This window comes from Halyomorpha halys, unplaced genomic scaffold, assembly GCF_000696795.3.
Source record: "Halyomorpha halys isolate HHAL.00 unplaced genomic scaffold, Hhal_1.1 Scaffold708.1, whole genome shotgun sequence".
Taxonomy (NCBI): Eukaryota; Metazoa; Arthropoda; class Insecta; order Hemiptera; family Pentatomidae; genus Halyomorpha; species Halyomorpha halys.
Window position 1 is genome coordinate 397420 of NW_027113783.1, and position 21600 is coordinate 419019.

The 21600-nt window shown below is 29.4% G+C and overlaps 2 protein-coding genes across 6 annotated transcripts in view; both read right to left on the reverse strand.

Moving 5' to 3' along the window:
• The window catches only part of LOC106685520 (uncharacterized), a 13833-nt gene extending 6939 nt beyond the window's left edge, over positions 1 to 6894 (reverse strand). For 2 of the 5 annotated variants that reach the window (XM_014428241.3, XM_014428238.2), the window contains exons 1-3: positions 6131 to 6264; positions 1773 to 1936; positions 263 to 420 (exon numbers count right to left, since the gene is read on the reverse strand). In XM_014428241.3, coding sequence (XP_014283727.1) covers positions 263 to 420; positions 1773 to 1909 — 295 coding nt within the window. In that variant the 5' untranslated portion in view covers positions 1910 to 1936; positions 6131 to 6264. Of the gene's footprint in view, positions 1 to 262; positions 421 to 1772; positions 1937 to 4361; positions 4457 to 5099; positions 5296 to 6130; positions 6265 to 6758 lie in introns of those variants that run through there. The other 3 variants (XM_014428240.2, XM_014428239.2, XM_014428242.2) reach the window with 3 other exon arrangements.
• A 2554-nt stretch (positions 6895 to 9448) lies between these two features.
• Positions 9449 to 17184, reverse strand: LOC106685519 (uncharacterized). Its single transcript, XM_014428237.3, has 7 exons — positions 16895 to 17184; positions 16606 to 16779; positions 16333 to 16529; positions 16106 to 16259; positions 15436 to 15701; positions 14618 to 14833; positions 9449 to 13342 (listed from the first exon to the last, which is right to left on the reverse strand). The coding sequence occupies exons 1-7, from the start codon at positions 16947 to 16949 to the stop codon at positions 13289 to 13291; spliced, it is 1116 nt and encodes a 371-aa protein (XP_014283723.1). The 5' UTR covers positions 16950 to 17184; the 3' UTR covers positions 9449 to 13288.
• Between the last annotated feature and the right edge of the window lie 4416 nt (positions 17185 to 21600).

Genomic DNA, 21600 nt, shown 5'->3' on the forward strand with positions numbered 1-21600 from the left:
TATACATAAAACTCTATGTGTACTAGAAGGAATTGTATATACTTAAAATTTAGAAATCTCTTCTAAAGGTATAGTGTTCACCAGTTTACGTGAAACAAGATGCAGGTGCAGCAATACATGAAACATATCTGAAAATCAATTTTTCTCTACCTTTTGTAAGCCACCCTCCTTTTTTGAGCAATCTCTATAATGGACTAGTCTACAGTAATTGATTTAAAAAAGCATAGAAAGATAAAAGTTATTCAAACATGTCAATATTTACCTTTGTACAAATTTTCAAGTTGATACAAAAATATACGACGAATAGCTATTCCAACACTCTCATCTTTTTGTAGACTCATTATATAAACATATTTACAAATGTTATCAGCATTTGTAGAATCCAACAAAGAAAATCCAATTATTTTTTGTATAATTTCTCTAAAAATAATAATAAACTCTAGATGGGATGTAATTTTTGTTAAAACACACTATTTCTACAAAATATTAAAAAAAAAAAAAAAAAAACCTTTATTATGAGGAACTTTTTACCCAAACAATAAAAATGTACATATCATGCCACACATTTCTGGTTGTATTATTAGTATATTTCAATCAGTTTTATTCATGAAGAAGTCTTCATTCAAGTAAGAATCAAAAACAAACCGTCTAAAATTAAAATCAAAATTTGGTCACTTTGTTTTTGACTGCCGTCAAAACAGCCCTGACGAAGCCCTGCAACGTGGGGCAAAACGTTGGCTCAATAAAATAGTATAATTATCTACTATTTGAGTTTTTTTTTACTGCACCCATACCATATTCCATTCGTCTAAAATTTAATTATTCTAATCAAGAATACCCTTCTTTCTTAACCTGACAGGTATGCCCAAATTCAAAGAGGTGTCATGTTGAAACTTCCCTTCTACTCAGTACCCTCATATGGAAAGCAATTAAAGGAAAGGGGATTCCTAAAGATCTTTTGACAGCAATCCAATCAACTTACCTAAAAGTAATAGTCTGTAAAACCAACCTAGAGTCCAAACCACTTTTTTTGGATTGAGGTGTGAAAAAGAGGGATAGCTTCAGTCCATTGTTGTTTATTGTCTTCATGGATGAAGTGTGGTAACGTGCCAGTCTACCAATCCACAGGTTTTCGGATCGAATCCCAGTCTCACCTGGGCTTTTTTGAAGCACAAAATAATGTAAAACTCACTGACAACTTCCCCCTGGCATTTGTGAGGCCCGTTAGTCAATGGGTGGCACTCACAAAAAATAGGCTTGGGAGTGACGAACCCCAACCTGCGAAGAAACCACATCCAGAAACACGTGATGTATTTCCTAATACTGGGAATATTACATCCTAACATAATACAGTCTTTATGTTGATTCATAGAAGAATGCAAGACACACTTCTAAAAATTAACATTATCTTTTAATTATAGTTTGATTAATTGCATTTAACTCATATTATCATACAGACTATATTTGGACTGCATAGAATTTCAGAGGAAGTTCTCGTCCAAAAAAAAATTAAACTTTATAATAGAAAAATGGGTTCTCAAATATTGAGAAGAAAAGGATGCCAGACTGCAATCTTGGCAAAAGTATTAAAGTTCGAACTAGTTGAAGATATGCAGCTATGGATCCAGGCAACTGCAGGAAGGTTTTGAAGAAGATCCAGGTTTGGTAAAAGAACATTTTGCCGCATATTATCATTGGTGTAAAATGTACAAATTAACAGACAAGAATATGAGTAAATTAAAAAAAATAAAACAAAAAATAATAGAACACACTCAATTATATATTTGCTCATTGGCCTCGACATAAAGCAATTAGATAACACTTGATAAACGCATAATGCATCTCTCTTGCATCCATATAATTTACGTATATTTAAGACATGCTCGTTCAGAGCAATTGCTGTCTCCATACTGCTCTAGTCTCACCAAACAAGGATCTGTAACAAAAAACCATCACTAATAGACTACTTATAACTTGTAAGAGAATATAAAACTAACATCAGAATGAAATATCTGGAGTATTAGATATGGCAATCGCTTAAACTATTTCTTATCAAGGAAAACAAAGCAGCATAATTATATTATATTATAGGAAATATAATTAACAACTAGAGGTTTAATAATAAATTTTTACTTATTTTCTAAACAGCATTGGTGTTATAATATTTGAAGGTGTGAATCATGATCAGTAAGATTTAGTTTGGTCAATGCCACCAGTAATGGATTTACAATGTACCTTTTAAAAACAATGGTAATTGACTAGTGCTTATTACAATTTACAATAAGAATTCTCTATTTCTTCATTGTCAGTTGATTATAAATTGTGCTTTTTACAGTCCATAACCAGACCCTGCCTACATTCGGTTAGTGTTTGTGGCCATTTGGATTTTAATAATTTTAATTTTTAATCGTGCTTATTACATTCCACAGCCAGACCCTGTCTGCATTTATTTAGTGTAAGAGAAACCAATTTGATTTTGACACTGAGACTGTTTATTTTGACTAATTAAGCCTACTACCACTTTGTCTGTGTTTGATGAGTCACATTGATGTAAATGAGTTTGAATGAAATTTGACTGTTTGATACATTATTGCAAGTCAGTGTAGACATTGAACTACTAACTTTCGATAGTTTCTGCTGCATCTACAAAAACTTTTCAGTAGTCCAAAATTTCTTTCAAGCATCTGACCTATCAGAATAGCATATCATTTCTTCATGACCTCTTCTCATCATTGATCCATCAGATTCGCCACCACTCAGTATTTTATTGTATCATCTTCAATATTTATTAATTTTTAAACATCACTATTGAGGTATCATTTATATAAATTTGTTTCTTTTTTTCTTTCCTTCTTTATTTTTTATCTTAAAGACTTATTATTTTACTTTATCTTTATGTTCAATGCTTCACTTCCAACTGTTTTGTTTTTATTATATTTATACATTGTCAATAATTAACTACAACAAATAAATGTTAATATTTGAGTCAGATTGGAACCTAAAAATGGACTTTTAACAACCTACGAATCAAATTTCAGCTCATTTGGTATAAACAGAGCCACCAAAGGTACTCTTGGTTTAATGGGATAGCCCTAAATTATGCTTATATATTTACATGACCAAAAGCAACATTGCATCAATATTTAAAATAAACAAGAATAATTATAAAGTTACAGTCACTCACAAATTTGTACAAAACATCTCATAATTTTTGTGTTCTGATAACAAATATAACAAATTGGATCAATGAAAAATAATGTGCCTTTTTCTTTTTTTAAAAAGATTAATAGTTTAAACATCATAAAAAGATTAAAAAAATAAAATGAAATTTAATTTTAATTTATTTATTGAAATTTACAAGTTTATTAAATAAAAATATATCTAGTAAATGTGATGCAAGTTCTATTACAATTGTATGATACAGTCTTGCGGAAAAACTACGCATTGATAGCTCTCTAACAACATTTATACATTCAAAGGTCTCGAGACCCTCTTCTTTTTAGGTGCCTTGGAGGATTGTTAGGAATAAAGGAGGAAGTAACACTAGAAAATAGTGGATTTGGGGATTCATAGGTTTATAATAGAAGGATTGATATCTGGTTCCTTGATTGATTCCTCATTGATGATATGGGAGGAATTCAATTGTTTTAGTGGAGCCCCAAAGCTCAACACATAAGTTCAAACAGGCCTATGGTAAGTAAATTATTCTTTTGTAATGCATTCGAAGCTTGGACCATTTGTTTAATAATTACTGTAACATTTGGAATCAATGTGCGGTTTCCTCTCTTTTTAGTTTTGTATGAGGATTCCAGGTTAGCAGATCTGTTAGATAGGAAAAAGTGGAATATTATTAAAGGATACTGTAGGGCAGTCCCTAGGTTTAGGGAAAAGGAGTAAGATGATTTGATGGGATGTGTTGGGACTTATTTTAATCCTTCAGTGTTGAAACCACTCTTCAAGGGTTGTGATATGAGATAGAAGAGTGTGGGACGCAATTAACGAGTTCTTATTAGCTGAGAGAACGAACACATATATCATATGTGTATGGTTGTGTTCTGTGTATGTAACAACAATACTGAGTTCCTTGATGATATGGAGGAACTTAGGAAGGTTTTCACATGACCTCACATCAATTAAGGCTGACTCTGTTTACTTGTACACCACTTTTTATCGTCAAAAAATCTTTTCTATTTATTTACAGCTACTAATTTTTTTTCTTAATTTAAACACGAAAAAACAGAAGCTTTTTGGAAATCCATCTTTGATAGATTTTATAATTTCGGCTTCAACCTAAGAAGGGTTGAACTAAGCTATTAAAAAGTGAAAAATTAAATTAGAATCTGTTAAAAATAATGACATACCAGATGAGAAAGATAATAATAAAGTGCAGAATTTGTAGTAAAAAGTGACGGAAAATCAGCAATAGAATCTTCATTCACAAAACTGTTCACATGAATAATTTAAAAATACTACCTTCAGTATAAAGAAATAAACATACACAGAGGAGTAGAATTAAAAGTTTGTTTACTATCAGGTTAATAATAAACATGTCCATGTCTTTGTTTAGATGGATTAATAAACACTGCCAATTAGACAGTGTACACATTTAAAATATTACATTTGTATGAACAATTTATGAGTGACTGCAAATAAAAATATATTTCCCATAGTACAAATAGATAGTCGATCCAAAGCAAAGACCTAGTCGATCCAAACCTTCATCTAAATACATACAAAATTACATAAAATACCATGAAAATTTATTCATATATCACTAACATGAAACTGGGACACAGGTAACAAGTTGTTAATTCATTGACTTGATTTTTGTCTGGATTTACCATTCACTATAATTTTGATAAGTCAAACATTATACCACAATACATAATATTGCCAGTAAAGCTACTTTATTTTATAACAAATCCAACCAAATGTAACATTAGATGAACTGTTTACAAAGTCGTTTATTTAATTTATGTCACATTTATTAAAATATGATTTTATATTTTAAAATGCCATGAATTATTACACAATAGGTTAATATTTGAATTATTTATCATACTACTAAGAAACAATAAATACCTGATGTGTCTACTCACATGAGGCTTTAATGCTAACTTTTATCTTTACTGATACATTTTCTTTTTCAGTTAATCTTAATAGAAAATTTAATTAAACTTTGAACAAGCCTTTGGAAATTATCAGGAAATATATTAGTTTCAGAATTGTTTACATGTTGAAAGTTATGTAAAAATAATCTTCAATGTTGTCCCTTCTGCTTCTAGGGGATTCCTTCTACAAATAAAATGTCAGTTTCAAACAAACTTAAACTTAAGTCATAATTAGATAACTTTCATAGTTAGAGCCATTTAGGTCCTACAATGAATAGAAAAGCATATTTTCAGATATATTTTGGGCAACAGCTATAGTGCACAGAGTACCTAATTTAATACACATACATCAGGGACTAAAACAGTCCAAAACAAAGAAAAGTCTGTGCTACATCCTCCAACCATGAAGTTTGTAAAACCACTTGGATAGCTCATTCAGCTCTGTTCAATAGACAAATATGAGACACAGGGTCTGAGTGATTTGAGATAAATGGTTAATTAAGATAAAATAATTAACCTAGATCTAGGGGTTATATATTATTTTCTGGGTAGTAAATGTTGATATGCCACTGAGGTTGAGCTCCTTCACTTATCCAGGGAGCCTAATTTAATGGACCTACTCTGCAGTATGGTTGTTATTGAAGTTTCTGGAGGGATTCAGGTCAGAAGTTGAGAGAGGTTCAGAAGAGCAGGAAATGTTTGTTGTGAAATATCTTCAAACAACATAATATAAAAGAAATTAACAAACACAGATCATTCATCTCAGGTTAAGAAAAAGCTAATAAGTAAATTTAACAAAATTAATTTTTTAAATTGCCTAATGATGAAGCTGCTTATTACAACCGGAATTAGTCAAATGTTTTCAATAAATTTAACAAGATAAAATTAGAAAGCTCACAGATATAACAATAATAAATGCACAGAATGTGCATTTATAAACCTAGCCAAGATTTAAAAATTTCTAAAACAGCAATTATGAATCACCATAAAAGTAAATCAATAATGAAAGATTTACTTACTACAGGACTAAAATACTCTATGGTTAAAATTTCTTTCCAATAAAGCTTGAATCAATTCTTACAAAAAATATATATATACTTTAATATATAAACAAAACTATAGAACACAAACAAACTTTAAAATACATTCCCAATGGAAAAAAAACGACAGAAATACCAACTTTAAAAAAATGCATATCAGAAAAAAATTGTCTGCAATGTTCGAATAATACGTTTCATCTATTTTTGTAATCTATGAAAATATTTTTCGAGACTTTCACTAATGCTATTAAATTTTTTTAAAGAACTAAATATAATTTAACTTCCTATATTTATATGTAAATATCAGTTCCATACCATCCTTTTTAATTTAAAGGAATGGGTAAGAAAACCCAGAAATACAACAATAAATCTCTATGAATATGTGACGTATCGAAAAATATGAATTAATTTTAGAAAAAATTTAAAGGTTAATTAACTTAAAGTATTAGACTCGGAGTGGTTGGTTAGCCTGATTTCTTTAGTTCTTGAAGCCGCTTCTTCGTTTTGGTAGTTCATGAACGATCTAGTTCAGAAAGACGAAGTATTCTTATTATAGTTATCGTTCGTATTCTTATTATAGTGAGTTATTGGTGTTTAATTCTTTTACTTTAACGAGCTGCCTCCAACTGGAAGATCGGAGCCTTTCTCGTTCTTCTCGTTAGTTCACCAGTTCAGTTTCATTTGTTATCAGTTCGTACTCTAGATTTTTAAATAATTATTTTAACTATAAATACTAGTGCTTTGCCACATACTTGATGATACTTTTCAGTTTTGCTGGTAAGTTTCAATTAATTTTGTCTAAATACTTATCATAAATTGAATATGTTTAAAAACAATTTATTTTGTTATATTTATTTTATATATTCTAAAAACAGCTTTGGGCTCTTATTCTACAATGTACAATATTTTATTATATATTTTAGTTTCCCCAGTTTAAAAGTTAGGGAAGATTTGTATTCATGCTAATGAAAAAAAATTCTCAGATTCGGAAATTTTATTTTTATTTACGTTTTAGTTATTAAGGAACCGATTTTGATCTGTGTCCTACTATAGTCAAATTCTTGTTAGGGCATTATGCTCAGTTTCTATCGTTTATCGAATTTTGATGTAATTTTTAAAGATTCTTTGAGATGGTACCTCAGTGGTCCCACGTTAATTTTACCAAATTATTTTCCTTATTTTCACTTAACCATACACAAAGGTGTTTTCTTTGGCACACCAGTAATTTGATAACAGTTCGTTCCATCACAAATATCTGGAAATTGAAAACAGAATAGGTTTTGTACTCAAATAACAAATCAAAATGAAATATAGGTAATTATGTACTCTCTTTGCTTTGTTTTTTGTTCTTTTTGGTACAGGGATTCTCTTAGTGACCTGAATAATGAAGTTGTAGCACCACAGATTGGAATCCTGGACTCTAGAACCTACCTATAAATTTCAAAAGGCCATGTAAGGTTTTGTTGTATATTTATCAATAATACAAGTTAGGTCAGAAAATAAATCTGGTTGGGCAATAGCTTCACTGTTCTACTGAGTAGATACATTATTACCTTTATTTCTAGGTTTTAGAATAAATTTTATTATTTGTATTAAATTGTTTTTGTCATTCACTATTTATAACTTTGGCCCAGAACTGAAACTAGTGTGTTAAATGCTTAAGGATGAAGAGCCTTGCTGGAACAGGGTCATGATAAGATATAGAATTCTGAATGTGAAGAAATGTAGGTTTAGAGAAAATTAACAATAATGAAAGTAGATTATGCATGGGTTCAAAAGCCATTATACTAAAATATAATCTACTGCAACACGTGATCATGATCTGACAACCTGTATCCATCGAAATCCAGTGTTGCGCTCTTAAATTAGCCCAAAAATTAATTGGAAAGATAAATAATTCATTTAAATCTCATTTAATAGTGTCTTTCATATCACAAATCATGTGGTCTGGCAGTTATAAGCCATTGGAAACTAGTCACCAGACCAGTTTGTATGTTGTCAAAAATTGATAACAAAATGATTGAACAGATGTATACTTCTTTTAAATTTTTTTTTCTTTCTTAAACACGAATTTTTCAGTCTGACATTAATCAATTTTAGACATGTCCCATTAGAAGTGAATTTTATTGCTTATAAAACTCAAAAATTTCATTCAGTGCTCACTATGATTACAACTACCTATTGAAAATAAAGAATTATTATTGCCTTATTTAAAGCAGTCAATTTGCTATAATTTAAGTCGTAAAGAGCTCTATCTGTTCAATATTTCCCTAGGTAGTTTTTCAAAACTCAATATCCACTATTATAGATCACAACACTTATTGCTTGCATTAGAAGATGTTTGTTCAAAGCCTTATGTAGGAACTACTCTGCATCATACAATTTTAAAAACCAAAGTTCAGAAAATGAAATAATTTCTTGCATTGAAGAAAATAGATGGTAATATAGTTTCTGAGCCCGAATATATTAAAGCAAGTTAAATACCTCAAAAGGAGTTTTAATGAAAGTAAAATATTTGTGCCAAAATCAGTGAGAAAGAAAATGTGTTAAATGAGTTGCATGAGTGTTATTTCGATTTTGTAAAATGTGAAAGACGAATGAAAACATTTAAGTTGAGACAAAATTGCTTAGAGCAAATAAAATTGGTTTACATGTTGAAAACAACGGTTAAGCCAAGCAAAGTCCAGCAGAGCATCATTTCATATGTAGAAGACATTAGAAATACAGTGGTGGTAAATGATATTTGGTTTAACAAGACTTTTATTTCAGATTTAGTGTTAATTCATTTACCTGTATTATCTGCCACTACTATCAGTAGATGAATATTTTTGCATGCCATCTCCATAATCGCTAGAACAGAATTTACATTGAAAACATTTGAAACGATTAGTTTCATAATATCTTGATCCACTTTTTTCACAAATATTTATATTACAAATTCTAAATGCTACATCATCTATAAACTATAATGAGCAAAAAACATCTTGATGCAGTCTTCTTATTTCAACCATAAGTTTGAACTCACAAAGATGAGTTCAAACTGATGGGTTCACCTGGGCCAAAGCAGGCAGTTCACAAAGCATCTGGCCTTTTTTTCTCTGAATACTATCAATAGAGACATTAATAAAAATCAATAACGAGTTTGATAAAGGTTCATGAATGCAAGATATGTGAATTAGATAACAGAGTCAAAAAGAAAAGAAAGGTTCTTAAAGATCCTTAAGATGGCTTAATGCTATATAAGCCAAATTCATTTGTACTTGAAACTGAATTTTAATTGGTCAGGAAAAAAATAAATAAGTTTAATTTAACATTTATTTATATAATCTTTAACATATCTAAATGTATACATATTCTTTTTCCTAAATATGTTGTTTGTTGATACCAACCCATTCAAAAAGGGTTACATTATGAAGAAATTTAAGTACAGGCCATTACATATTGAAAGAAGGACAAGTTAATCTAAACAGTATTCAACATAATCTGTTCAATGATATTCTCACAAAATATTTTAATTAGTATAATTACACTGTAGAGATCCCACTCTTCAGCAATACCATATCAGATATTCTTGATTGCAATGGTATAATTATTAATTAGTTGAAAAAGTATCCTATTCAATAAAATAAAAAAAATCACACTGGTTGAATTTAACAATATTTAATTAATACCAGTGACTTAAACAATTAAAAAAAAAAAACTATTAGTTTCAGTGTATCATACTCTTATCGTCAGAACTATAAAAATCAAAATGCAGAATGAATTTATACAAAACTCTAATTCAATTGAACCTGTTCAAGAAAAATTTAATTTTTTTTAAGATAATGTTTAAATGAATTTATACATTTGATGCATTGCCATCTCAACAATGTTTTATAAGAAATCTAACATATGAGGGATATGCAAAAATCAAAAGAGTTCTTGACCTTGTAATCTAAAAAGAAATGAGCGATTCAATGATTTGTGTTCATTCTATATTTCTAAAATTAGCTACCGCAATACATTGAGCAGTTATTTAAATATAAATTAAAATAGACAAATAATTTTAATTATCAAACTACTAATAATTTAAAAGAATAAACAAATATAATTCACAATCTAAACTATAAATTTATAAATCACATCATACTTCCAAATAAAAAAAAAATCTTAAATACAATAGTAGTTCATAATGTTTGAGAAAAAAAGGTAACAAAAACTATCAATAAATTTCACAAAATATTCTCTTATCTAATCATCTATGCTTCTAATCTAGCAACTATCAATTGGCCCACAGTCTTTGCCGGAATATCACAAAATTAATGACTCTTTGTTTTTTTTTAACAAAATATTAAATTTATAATTGTATATAAAGTTAAGTTGGCAGTTTTATCTTTATAAATCAACTTCACCTTTAAAAAGATTTAGAAATGAGTAAAAAACATTACTAACATAAAACATAAAGTATAATTTTGGCACTTTGAAAAATAAAAGAAAAAGAGGCGCCAAAAAAAAAAACAGAATTCAAACCAATACATTTTTTAAGGAGCCCTAAGGTTGATTAAATAGTGAGAAGAAATTTTTTTCTCAAAATCCTAGTTAGCTTATGTAATTGTGTATTTACAAATAAATTAGAAAATTAAGTATATATTTTCCATAAGCATAAAATTGTTGGGTAAAAAAAATTTTTTTTAGGTCAAAATTTAAATATAACCATAAGCCATAAATAAGCATGTTTTTATATAATAAAAAGCGATAGTTTATATCTTAGGCCATTTGTTAAAAATACAAATTAAAAATTAATTAACTCTGGAAGACATTTTTATAGTGTTTCAAAACACAAGTCACCGAATCTCTAAATAAATCATAAGAAATAAAGGAATTTAATCCATCCTGAAGCCAGTTTTAAAGAAAAGTGATTAGGGTAAATTATAATTTATACATTTCTAAACACCAATTATGATCGAACAGTCAAGTACAGTAATTGGTGTTCTGATACTTATCAGGGACCTATACAGTTATTCACTTTGCGAGAATACTTTTATTATAACTTTTAATAGTTGTCAAATAACTGTTATTAATTAACAGATGGTTGTTTTGCACAACGTTAAGTTGTTTTGAATTTATTAATAGAAAAAAATCAAGGAAATAAGATTTTAAATTTCAATAAGTGTCATTAATTACATTAACTCTCATTGTAAATTGAATCACGGGCTGGAATAACGTTCCGTATAACAATTATCAAATTGTGCAGATGTTGAATAATAAATAATGCCTGACTCTTATTCTTTTTATTAATTATGTCTATTGTTTAACATACAACAATTATAACTATAATTTCAACACTATTTTTATCTCTGGATCATAAAAATACTATTTTTGCAGTTAAAGTTAAATTTACCTATATAAAAATAAAAAATAGGTAATACAAAATCTGAAAAAATAATGTAATACAAAATTGTAACATACTATGTTATTCCAGCTAATATTATATTTTTGATGTCTTGTCATTGGCATGCTAGTTTTTGTGTTACTTCACAGAAGTAGAGATTAATCCTTTCCATACCCATAATTATATTCAATATTTATTTCTATAATGCAATATTGATGGCTTTTCTTCTCTTGTTTTAACACTATAAATCCCAAAAATCTGTGAGAAGCCAAATTTTAAAAAAACAAAAACATTATTTAATAGAAATTAATCAGACCAACAATTTGTTTCATAGGTAAGCCATTACTTTAAAGTAAATTTTTGAAAGAGTAATTTTTTTTTAATCAATTTGGAAATAAAGCTTATATTTTTTAAAGAATGAAAGTAAAAAAAAAAAATGTTTTATTGTTAATCAATTTTTTCAGAATAAAAAAATCTTACTTCACCCATTTACAATAGATTTGCCTTGATTTACAAGAGAATAATTTACCTAATATCTGAACCAATAAAAGGATTTCTTTACTACTTCAAACTAACAATACCTCGAGGGAATGTTCCTATGTGCATACATTTAATTAACAATCCACTTAAATTTTTATTTCTTACCCATAGTTGAATTTGAGTGCTCTTTTTTAGAAATGTAGTTCATCTATTGGCATATACTGGCTTCATAAAACTCAGTATTTCTATGATATGACAAATTAACATAACATAATTGTTCAACCAAAATAACTAAGTAGCAGTATCATAGACTATGAGACAAAAATTAAATTTTTTTTTTAATTATTATTTGTTGAAAATCTGTCCGTCATCTTAAGATCCCTGTTACAGACTGAAACCCACCTTGCACTTTAAAAACTCAACTAAATTCATAACTTTAATTGCCTTAAAGTTATAGAAAGAAGCTATAAAAATACTACGAGGAGACTAAAAACTGAAGGAATTTTGCTGCAAATGATAAGTCACAAGTAAGGTATTCAACCCAGTATTTATACTTGGATTTTAATATCTTTCAAAATAGATGCTTAGTCTCTAAAACGTTTTTTAATAGTTCTATATAAAGATACCCTGCTTAGTTATGAATTAAAGCAGTTCAATTTAATCAGTCTTTCAGATATATTAATATCTTTACTAAAATCTCCTAAATTAAACACAAAAAGTTTTACTCATAATTCCTTATTGACTTATCTCCATCAAAAATTTAATTAAAACTGGACTGTTAGAATTATTTGGAAATATTATATGCATGTATGGAGCAAATAGCAGTGGTATGCATGTGTATGTGTGTTATGACAAAGAAGAAATATTTAGGATTTTAGTAAAAAGAATTAAACTTCATTTTACATATGGTAGACCGAACATTTACTATTTAAGAAACGACAAAATTAAATTTAAACAACTGAGGTTATTAAGGCCTACATACATTTTTAAATGTACAAAATTTTAATATATTCCGGAAAGATAACACTAATATGTATTAACACAAATGTCTCAGGAATGGAATGTAACATTAAAGGAATGTTTCATATCTAATAAATCAGTTAGCACCATTAGGTCTAAATTATTTCTAAAGTGATCACAATATCATGCCATATTGGACATACTGAACATTCAAAACTTGATCGACTAAAATAATATAAAAATCAAATCTGAACAAGAGACTAAATAATTAAAGAGCATGCTTTCTCGAAGTTTTTCTGTCAGTATAACCATACTAGAGGTGGCAACTAGGGTAGCAGCTGTGACGGAAACATGTTCATGGCTATGTAATCTTCAATGATCTGTAATAAACAATAATGCAACTTAAGAAAATTTTAAATAAAGATAACTATTCTCCAAAAGAAGTATTAAAATCTTCATTAAAAGCTTTCAGAATCTGGTTACCATTAACTAAAGTTCTCTTTACTCCTTATATCTCCATCAATTAAATAAAAAATCTTTTAATACAGTGTAACTCGCTTATATAAAACTTGGTTATAACCTCATATATAACTGGCTGTAAAAATAAAAACCTAAATTATAAGAAACAAGAATTATTTAGGTTTACTCGAATACTGACATTGTTTTAGAAGTGGATTATTAAGAGGGAGAAGAATAAAGTCTGAAGTATTATATTCTTGTAGACTCTGATGTCAAAAAGTGAAATCCTGAAAGTGAAATGATAGTGACGTTCAGAATATCCTGTCAATGAACAACTACAATAATAATTGTTGAGTTTAGCAGGAATCTCTGCCTGTAACTCCCTGATGAAGACCTGAAAATAGGTCGAAACGTCAGCACAAATAAATAATCCTTTGGTTTATTTGTGTTTTTTATGCTGACTGCACCCCCTGACCATCTTCTCTTATATATCAATGGTCAACTATCTTCACCTCATAAATTTACTAGGTACTCCCATGTTTCATGTAGACGAGTTATACTGTAATTAAATCTCTTACAAGTATATACAAATTTCCATAGATGTTGATGTAACAAATATACATTTCAAAATCGAAATTAATTCTATCATCAATTAAATAAATGAGAAAGGTAATTATTAATTATTATATGCTATTTTAGTTCTTAATCAGCTGACAAGTACTCCTTTGTGCTTAGTAAGGTCCCAACCACATAAGTCCAAAACTCATTATGAATTTTTAAATATTTTGAGGGAGCAGAAGTCAATATTCAAGATATGATCAGAGCTCAAACAATGAAAATTATACATAAAAGGAGCATTTTGCCTGATAGCATTAAACTAAAGTTGATAACATTATTATAACTTTATAAAGATGTTGTTACTAATGCTCAACCAAGTGATTTTAAATTTCTCAACTAGGCCTCGATGATTGTTAAAGTACAACTTTTACTATAATTAAAATGTTTCAACGTACATTTTTTAATTGTACATTTATACAATTTTGCCAGTATCAATAGTTAGAATTAATACAATTTTAAAGATAAATATTTTAGACATCAACACCTATGACTAGCTGTAGCTGACTTCTATCCTAAATTTACTAATTAAATAGATGAATAAAAAGTACAATCCTTAGTAATAAATAAATTGTATTTACATCTCTAATAAGTTCCTCAGTAATTTGTGGGTGAAGAAATCTGAAGCCCGTAGATTTAAGCTTAAAATTATTAAGTTTTATATGACGATTAAGAAGTTGTTCTGATATTATAAATGTAGAGAGTGGAGTGTTCTTGACGCCCCCTTTGCGACATGCATTAGCCCATGGACCAGCATGTCTATCATTAGCCTCATCTGCAATTGCCATTATATCTGCCTGTAAAAAAAAAAAAAATAAATAAACAAATATATATAATCACAGATTGTCACAGCATAAGTGTTCGATCAACACGTTTGCCACTAGCTGCAAATCCATGACTTATACAAATACTTGGTAAACAAAGAAAGCATCAAACATCAGTATCCACATGCTTGTTTTGTTTTATTAGTCAATTATATTTGATTTGTTCTACTTTCATTATAAAACGGAACACAATAAAGATAGTTCAAATGAAAGGAAATACAAATTAGGCAGTAGAAAATAAAAATTCATAGGAATGGTACTATATAACCTTTAAAACCAACTTTTACTCTAAATTTTTTATCAAGTAATTTTAACTTATTTACAGTGAACGATTGAGTTTTAAAATATACAATCTTAAAATGAAGTTAATTATTGAACCCGAAGGTTAGGGAAATTCTGTAACTAACTAAAACACAGAAGACACAAATGTTTATCAGTTGGCAGTTCTTAAACAATCCTAATTGTTTAATAATAAAAACATGTGGCATGGAGCATAAACTCCATTTTAATTAATCAAATATAAAGATTTGAGCTGCTATTAATACATTACTTTTAACCAGCAAGTTTCTACATACCGTACTACAAACTGATAAAACAATGCTGCTGACGTAGGTAGGCTCTACACCAAAGACCTTTCCGATGGAAGACATAAGAAGGCCTTGTGTGGTCTGTCCTTCATCAGATGCTAAATACAGCCCATTTGGAGCTACTGTTGCAAGATGCCAAATTGCCCTAACTAAATCTAAAACATGTATTGTATTCATTCCCACATCTTCTCCCCATAGCAGCTTTAACGGTTCAGTGAGTTCTTGATATAGTGGAGTAATTAGTAGACGTCCACCTGAAATATAAAATGATAAGAGTAAGTAATGTTTAAATTAATAAGCCGTTATTATTCTGGTCAAAGTTGGAATATTTTTCTTGCCTAAAATCCCATCTTGGGGTTAAATTATCTCTTAGGTAAATAATTAGCATTAAGTATAAAAAATGATCTAAATCTGAGAATAATGTCAAAGTGTCTTGATTTAGCAGTATCATGTAACCACTACCACTCATTCAAAATATAACCAATGCTGAACAGGGAGAGATCTTTCCATAGATCTTCTGTTAGGACGGTATAGGTAGGCTAGCTAAACATCTATTATGAGCCATTAATATTACTAAAAATGTTATCAAGGGAATAATCGTTTAATAATAAGTTATAGAAGGAGTTATGTTTTAATTGATATTGTAAGCAGAACTCACCTAAAGCTGATTTATCACCTTTTCCATACACTATACTTGGCCGAATAATTGAATAATTTAAGTTTGAGATATTTTTCAATTCTTGTTCTAATTTATATTTATATCTAGCAATAGTGGTCCAAGGAGAAACCTCATCGTCTTCTGAGTGAATCGTCTAAAATCAATAACTATTGCACATAAACAATTAATTTGTTTCTCAAAACAAATAACATTATATTTAAAAATACCTTATCAGACCACATTTGCCCAGTGGAAACCTCAATGAATTTATCAACACCATGTTTTGCTGCTGATAATGCACAGTTAAGACTGAGTTGGTATACGCCTTCTTCATAAACTTCATCTTCATGTCCCAGTTTAGTTTCTGATGCACAGTTAACAGCAAATTGGAATTGTTTACCTTCAAAAGCCTGATCACATGAAGCTGAAACAATAAAAAGAAATTACTTTGTCATAGGCAAGCAATGACTCATACTTCACTTTTGTGAATGATTTCATACCTGCATTGATTAAATTGGCACTTTTGAATTCCACCCTGGCATCATCAAAAACGGCCTGATGGGCCTTGTTCAGCCATGCTACCTGTGGGGGTACTTTATCCACAATCCTGACATAAGAAGCCAATTCATTTTCGATAAGATAGTGTACCAAGTTACGGCCTACAAATCCGCATCCTGTACGAAATCCAAAGTTAACAGTAGAACTGGATTTTAATACAAAAACACAACTAAATATATAATCGAATCCTGAGCGAAATTGCTTCGTATAAAAAACTATAGCAAAGTTTACCTCCGAAAACGAGGACCGCAGGTCTAGTCACGGCTCCGTCCAGACTATCGGCCATCTCTGCTTTAACAGCTGGTGTGGCGCCTAAATGCAACCCTTTTGACCTTGGTTTCCTTAATTCAGTTGAAAGAAAGTAAAAGCTATCGTAAGGTAACCAATTATTTAATTGAATTATAGTTTTAATATGGTGTAAGGACAAACTGATAATATACCGTCAATAACTCAAAGAGAAATATAAGAATAAGCTATTACTCAAGAAGCTTAACTCTTTGAAACCCCCACCATTATTCTGTTTGATAAGAAAGATGAGTTCGTTTACTTTGATCAGGCGTATTTTACTCATATCGATTGGTTGATTTGTTGCCTAACATAGTGGACCAAACTAAAAATCTCAGCTTATAGTACTGTTTCGCCATTATTATATATAATGTGTAATACAAATTCAGAAATGTTAAATTATTTTTCCAATTTGAATTTTAAAATACTTAAGTTTTCAATTTTTGTATTAAAACCATATAATGAAAGAAATTTACTGTATATATACCATTCGGTTCAATTGACTTAAAATTAAAGCGCAGGTTCCTTACTTTTTTTTTTTTAACTGTAGCTTACACCGGAAAGTTTGGTAGGGAAAGCAAAAACCTATCATGAGCACATGATTGTTGAATGATATTTAGAGCCAGTTTATCGGGAAGATATTTCAGCCCACATTTCCGTATCAGTACAGGGGAAAAATTTTACTGTAAAGAATGAAAAAAATATTTTTATATGGGGATAAGTCTCCTAAGAATAATTATATTGTTTATACTCTATTAACATTTGTCTGGTTAAGCATTTATTAATTTTATATTTTAGAAATGACTGACTATTGCTTACACCGATGCGATATGTAGTTGGTGAAGGAATAGGTATTTTTTAAAGGAAGTAGTGCAAATAAAGGTTTTGGTGGAGGGGCAGTTATTAAAAGGGTATAAACAAATCATTAGGTTGAGATCTTCTATTCAATAAATGAATTTCATAGAGAAATGAAAAGAGAGGAAATCATGTATACAGAAAAGTTGTTTTTATAGGCTTGGAATAGAAATGTACCAAAAAGGTACTACTGATGAAAAGTATGATAAGACACTTCAACTCGATGTACTAAAAATAAAAATAATTTCCTGGACAATTTGAAGAAAAATTGTGCGAAGCAATCCCCCTGGAGAACACCTTGTGTTGGTTGATGAAGAGAGAGGAAAGAGGGTTATTAATAATGATAGTTTTGAACGTTGAAACAAGGAGAGGGACCACTTTAAGACGCAATTTGATATGGAATCGTTTAGAGGTTCGGAAGGAGGATCTCATGATTAATTTAATTAAAGTGTTTAGAAAAATCGAACTAGGGCAGACATTTGCTATTTATTTATGGAAGATTGTAGGTCTAGGAAAAATTTCAATAAATTAGATTGTGTCTGATATTAAGACCGAAAATCAGATTGGAGAGGTAAGGAGAGACTTTTGCTCAAGGAAATTATTAGGCTGCGAGTTGACTAAAGTTTCAGATTAGATAAAATGTAGACAGGTTTAAAAATGGAGAAGGAACTTTGTTCAACGTGCGAACCACGACGAAAAATGTAATTTTGAAGTTCAAAAGGACAGGTAGAATCAAAGAAAAGTAAAGAGATTTGAAGAAAGACATTAGACCATCTTATAATGAAGTCAAAGGGAAATATATAGGATATAAGGAGAAGAAAGTGTATCTTGGAGCCGAAGGAATCGAGATCTTGCCAAAGATGTTAGATGATAAGCATGGAAGTAGAGGCGTAGTATGAAATTTTCATAAATTGCAAAAAGATAGTTCGGGTGGAGGTCAAGAAAGGTATAAACATGTAAAAACCAAAACTAAAAACTATTTATTAGTAACTAACGTTTCCAACCACTTTGCAGAGCTTCATCTGGCCTTAAGGAGAACAAGATACAAGCATTGTAACACATGATAAAATAATTAAATACAAGTAGGTACAGTGTAAAAAGTTATATATAAAAAAAAGAGAATCGTGATTCAACAAAATATAAATATAGATTAATAGAATGCTAAGTAATAACAATTGCAGTAATGAGTGATAGAATAGTTGATGTAAAACTATAGTTATGAATTGTGGAAAAATAATTAATAGAAATAGTAATAGATGTGTTAAAATTTAAAAAAAAATTGTTGTGAATAAATGAAATAGACTGAATGTGATATAGTGCAGAAAGGAGATATGACGTTTACAGTATAGATAACAATAGTAAGAAATAAAACAGCAATGACAAATAGTAACAATAATAAATGTCGACAATGATTCAGACAAGGAATAAGAGTGGGAGAACACGACCCGAGAGAAGAGTAGAAATAGTAATGTTTGATAAATTTAATTATGTATGATAAGATCTGAGACATGTCTGCATACAAGGGGAATTCGCTCTTTATCAACTTTATAGTTCACCAAAACTGGACTTTTTAATACTGTTTTCAGGAACTATTAAACATACAAATGGCTCTTATCGTTCGAATTGAAGCTAGCTTAAATCACCATTAGGTCGCTGATAATTTTTATATTCGAATGAGCAACAGTATCGTTGATACCTGTAAAAGAAATTCATAACATGTTGGTGTTTCATTATTTTGGGGGAGGGGGAATAGTTTTTGAAAAATTGTATCTCAGAAATTATTAGACGTACAATTGTTTTTTGGCATTCAAATTGAAAGTAGTTTAATCTACCACAAACTAGTTTATAATGATTATCTTGGTATGTGTAGCAGTTTCCGCAATACTTGCCAAAATATATACTCAAAACCGTTTAGTTATTTGATAAAACGATTGTTATTTGTTTTTTTAATTGTTATTATTTGCATAAAATATTTTAGTTCTTGAATAACTGTTCATAAAAAAATCAGGAAACGTTATTTTGTAAGTACGTATATGTAGTAGCGTATATGTAGTAGCGAGTGCTAATAGCAATTTTATCGCTAATAGCCATTAGTGTATCTAATAGTTCTTGGGATATTGTGTTTCTTAAGCCAAAAGGTTTTTCCTAACAACGAGGAATTAACAATATGTGAATTTATTTTAGATAATATCATCAAACTACATTACATTTAACAGGTTTCAGTTTGAGTGCTGATAGTACAACAACCCAAGAGGAGAAAAAAGGCAGTTATTTCACCCCAATTTAAACATTATTAACTATTTTATAGTTAATTTAACTAGCTTCAATTTGAGTGCTGATAGACAGTATGTCCTATGGTTTCTGAAATAAAGTTTTTCATCAATCAAACTTATTGTCCGAACAACTATAAATCAATTTATTTTAGCAAATATCATGAAAACTACTATTCCTACGAAGGTAAAGGTCATAAACCACTTTATAGTACATTAAACTAGCTTTAATTTGATTGCTAATAGACATCTGTACGTCTCATAGTTCCTGAGATATAGATTTCTCACAATAAATTAACTAACTACTGATATATCAGTACATTTTTATGAAATGTTACTTTTTAAAAGGCTTTATCTCGAGAACTATTGGACGTAAATATCTGTATTAAGGCTAATATTTCAGCAAATTTACTCTTCTTTAAATAATGTTCTTTTAAATTGTATAATGTTTTTGGTAGTTTTTAAGATATAGCGCTCCGAATGAAAAAGTAATGTTTTTTAAGGTTTTGAAACAGCCGCCATTTTTTATTCCCCCGACCTGTACTTGGCAGACTCATCAGTTTTTACTAGTAATTATACATAGTTTTCATTTAAGTAATCGAAAATCGGGGTGAGATAACTGGCTTTTTTTCTTCCCGGCTCTTGAACTCAGAGTTGCTCCATGATATTTGGAAAATTAATGTACAAATGTTTCAAAACGAAAATGTGCGTCTGAAGATACTCCAATCTCGGGTTCTGAAACGTGATTTATTTATTTTTGTCCACAGAACTTCTGGCATGTCACAGCATTTTCTTATTAGTATTACACCTAGTTTCTTTTTAGTCCAAAACTATACTGTACTATATAAACTTGGAAGATTTAGCACTTAAGTAACAGTTTTATAAATTCATTTGGTTATGCTGGAACTACACGTTTCCACTTGTCGCAAATCCAAGATTTGTACAAATTTTGGTAAACAATAGGAAGCAACAAACATCGATCTGCACACACAAACTTGTTTTGTTGTTTGAATTTTTTCGGCTATTATACTGCCTTTACTTTATTTTCATTATAAAAATGAACGAAGCAAAGACAGACGAAATATAAGGAAACGCAAATGTCAAAAATATAGGTTGCAAATAATAAAAATAGGACTACATAGTTTTTTTTTTAATGTCGTAGTGTTGTGTATAACCATATTGCTTTAAATGTGTACATTTTAAAAGTTAGTATAATAACCATTTTATTCGTTTCCATTTATGTATCTATAATTCTCCTCGCAGGCAGAAAGGAAGTAATCCCGTGACGACTTTTGGAGAAAGAAATGTAATTAATGTTTCGGCTTTAGTGTTCTCCACTCTCCATAAGTTGTTACGAGTAATAATATCAATGATATGACCATACGAAAACACTTTGATGTCCTGGTTTCCTGCTATACTCTAAATATGGTGTATAATGTAAATTTTATTTTGTTTTTGTATGAATGTACTTAGTATTATTAATAATTGCTCAAACTTTTGGAATATTAATATATCATTCCAACAAAA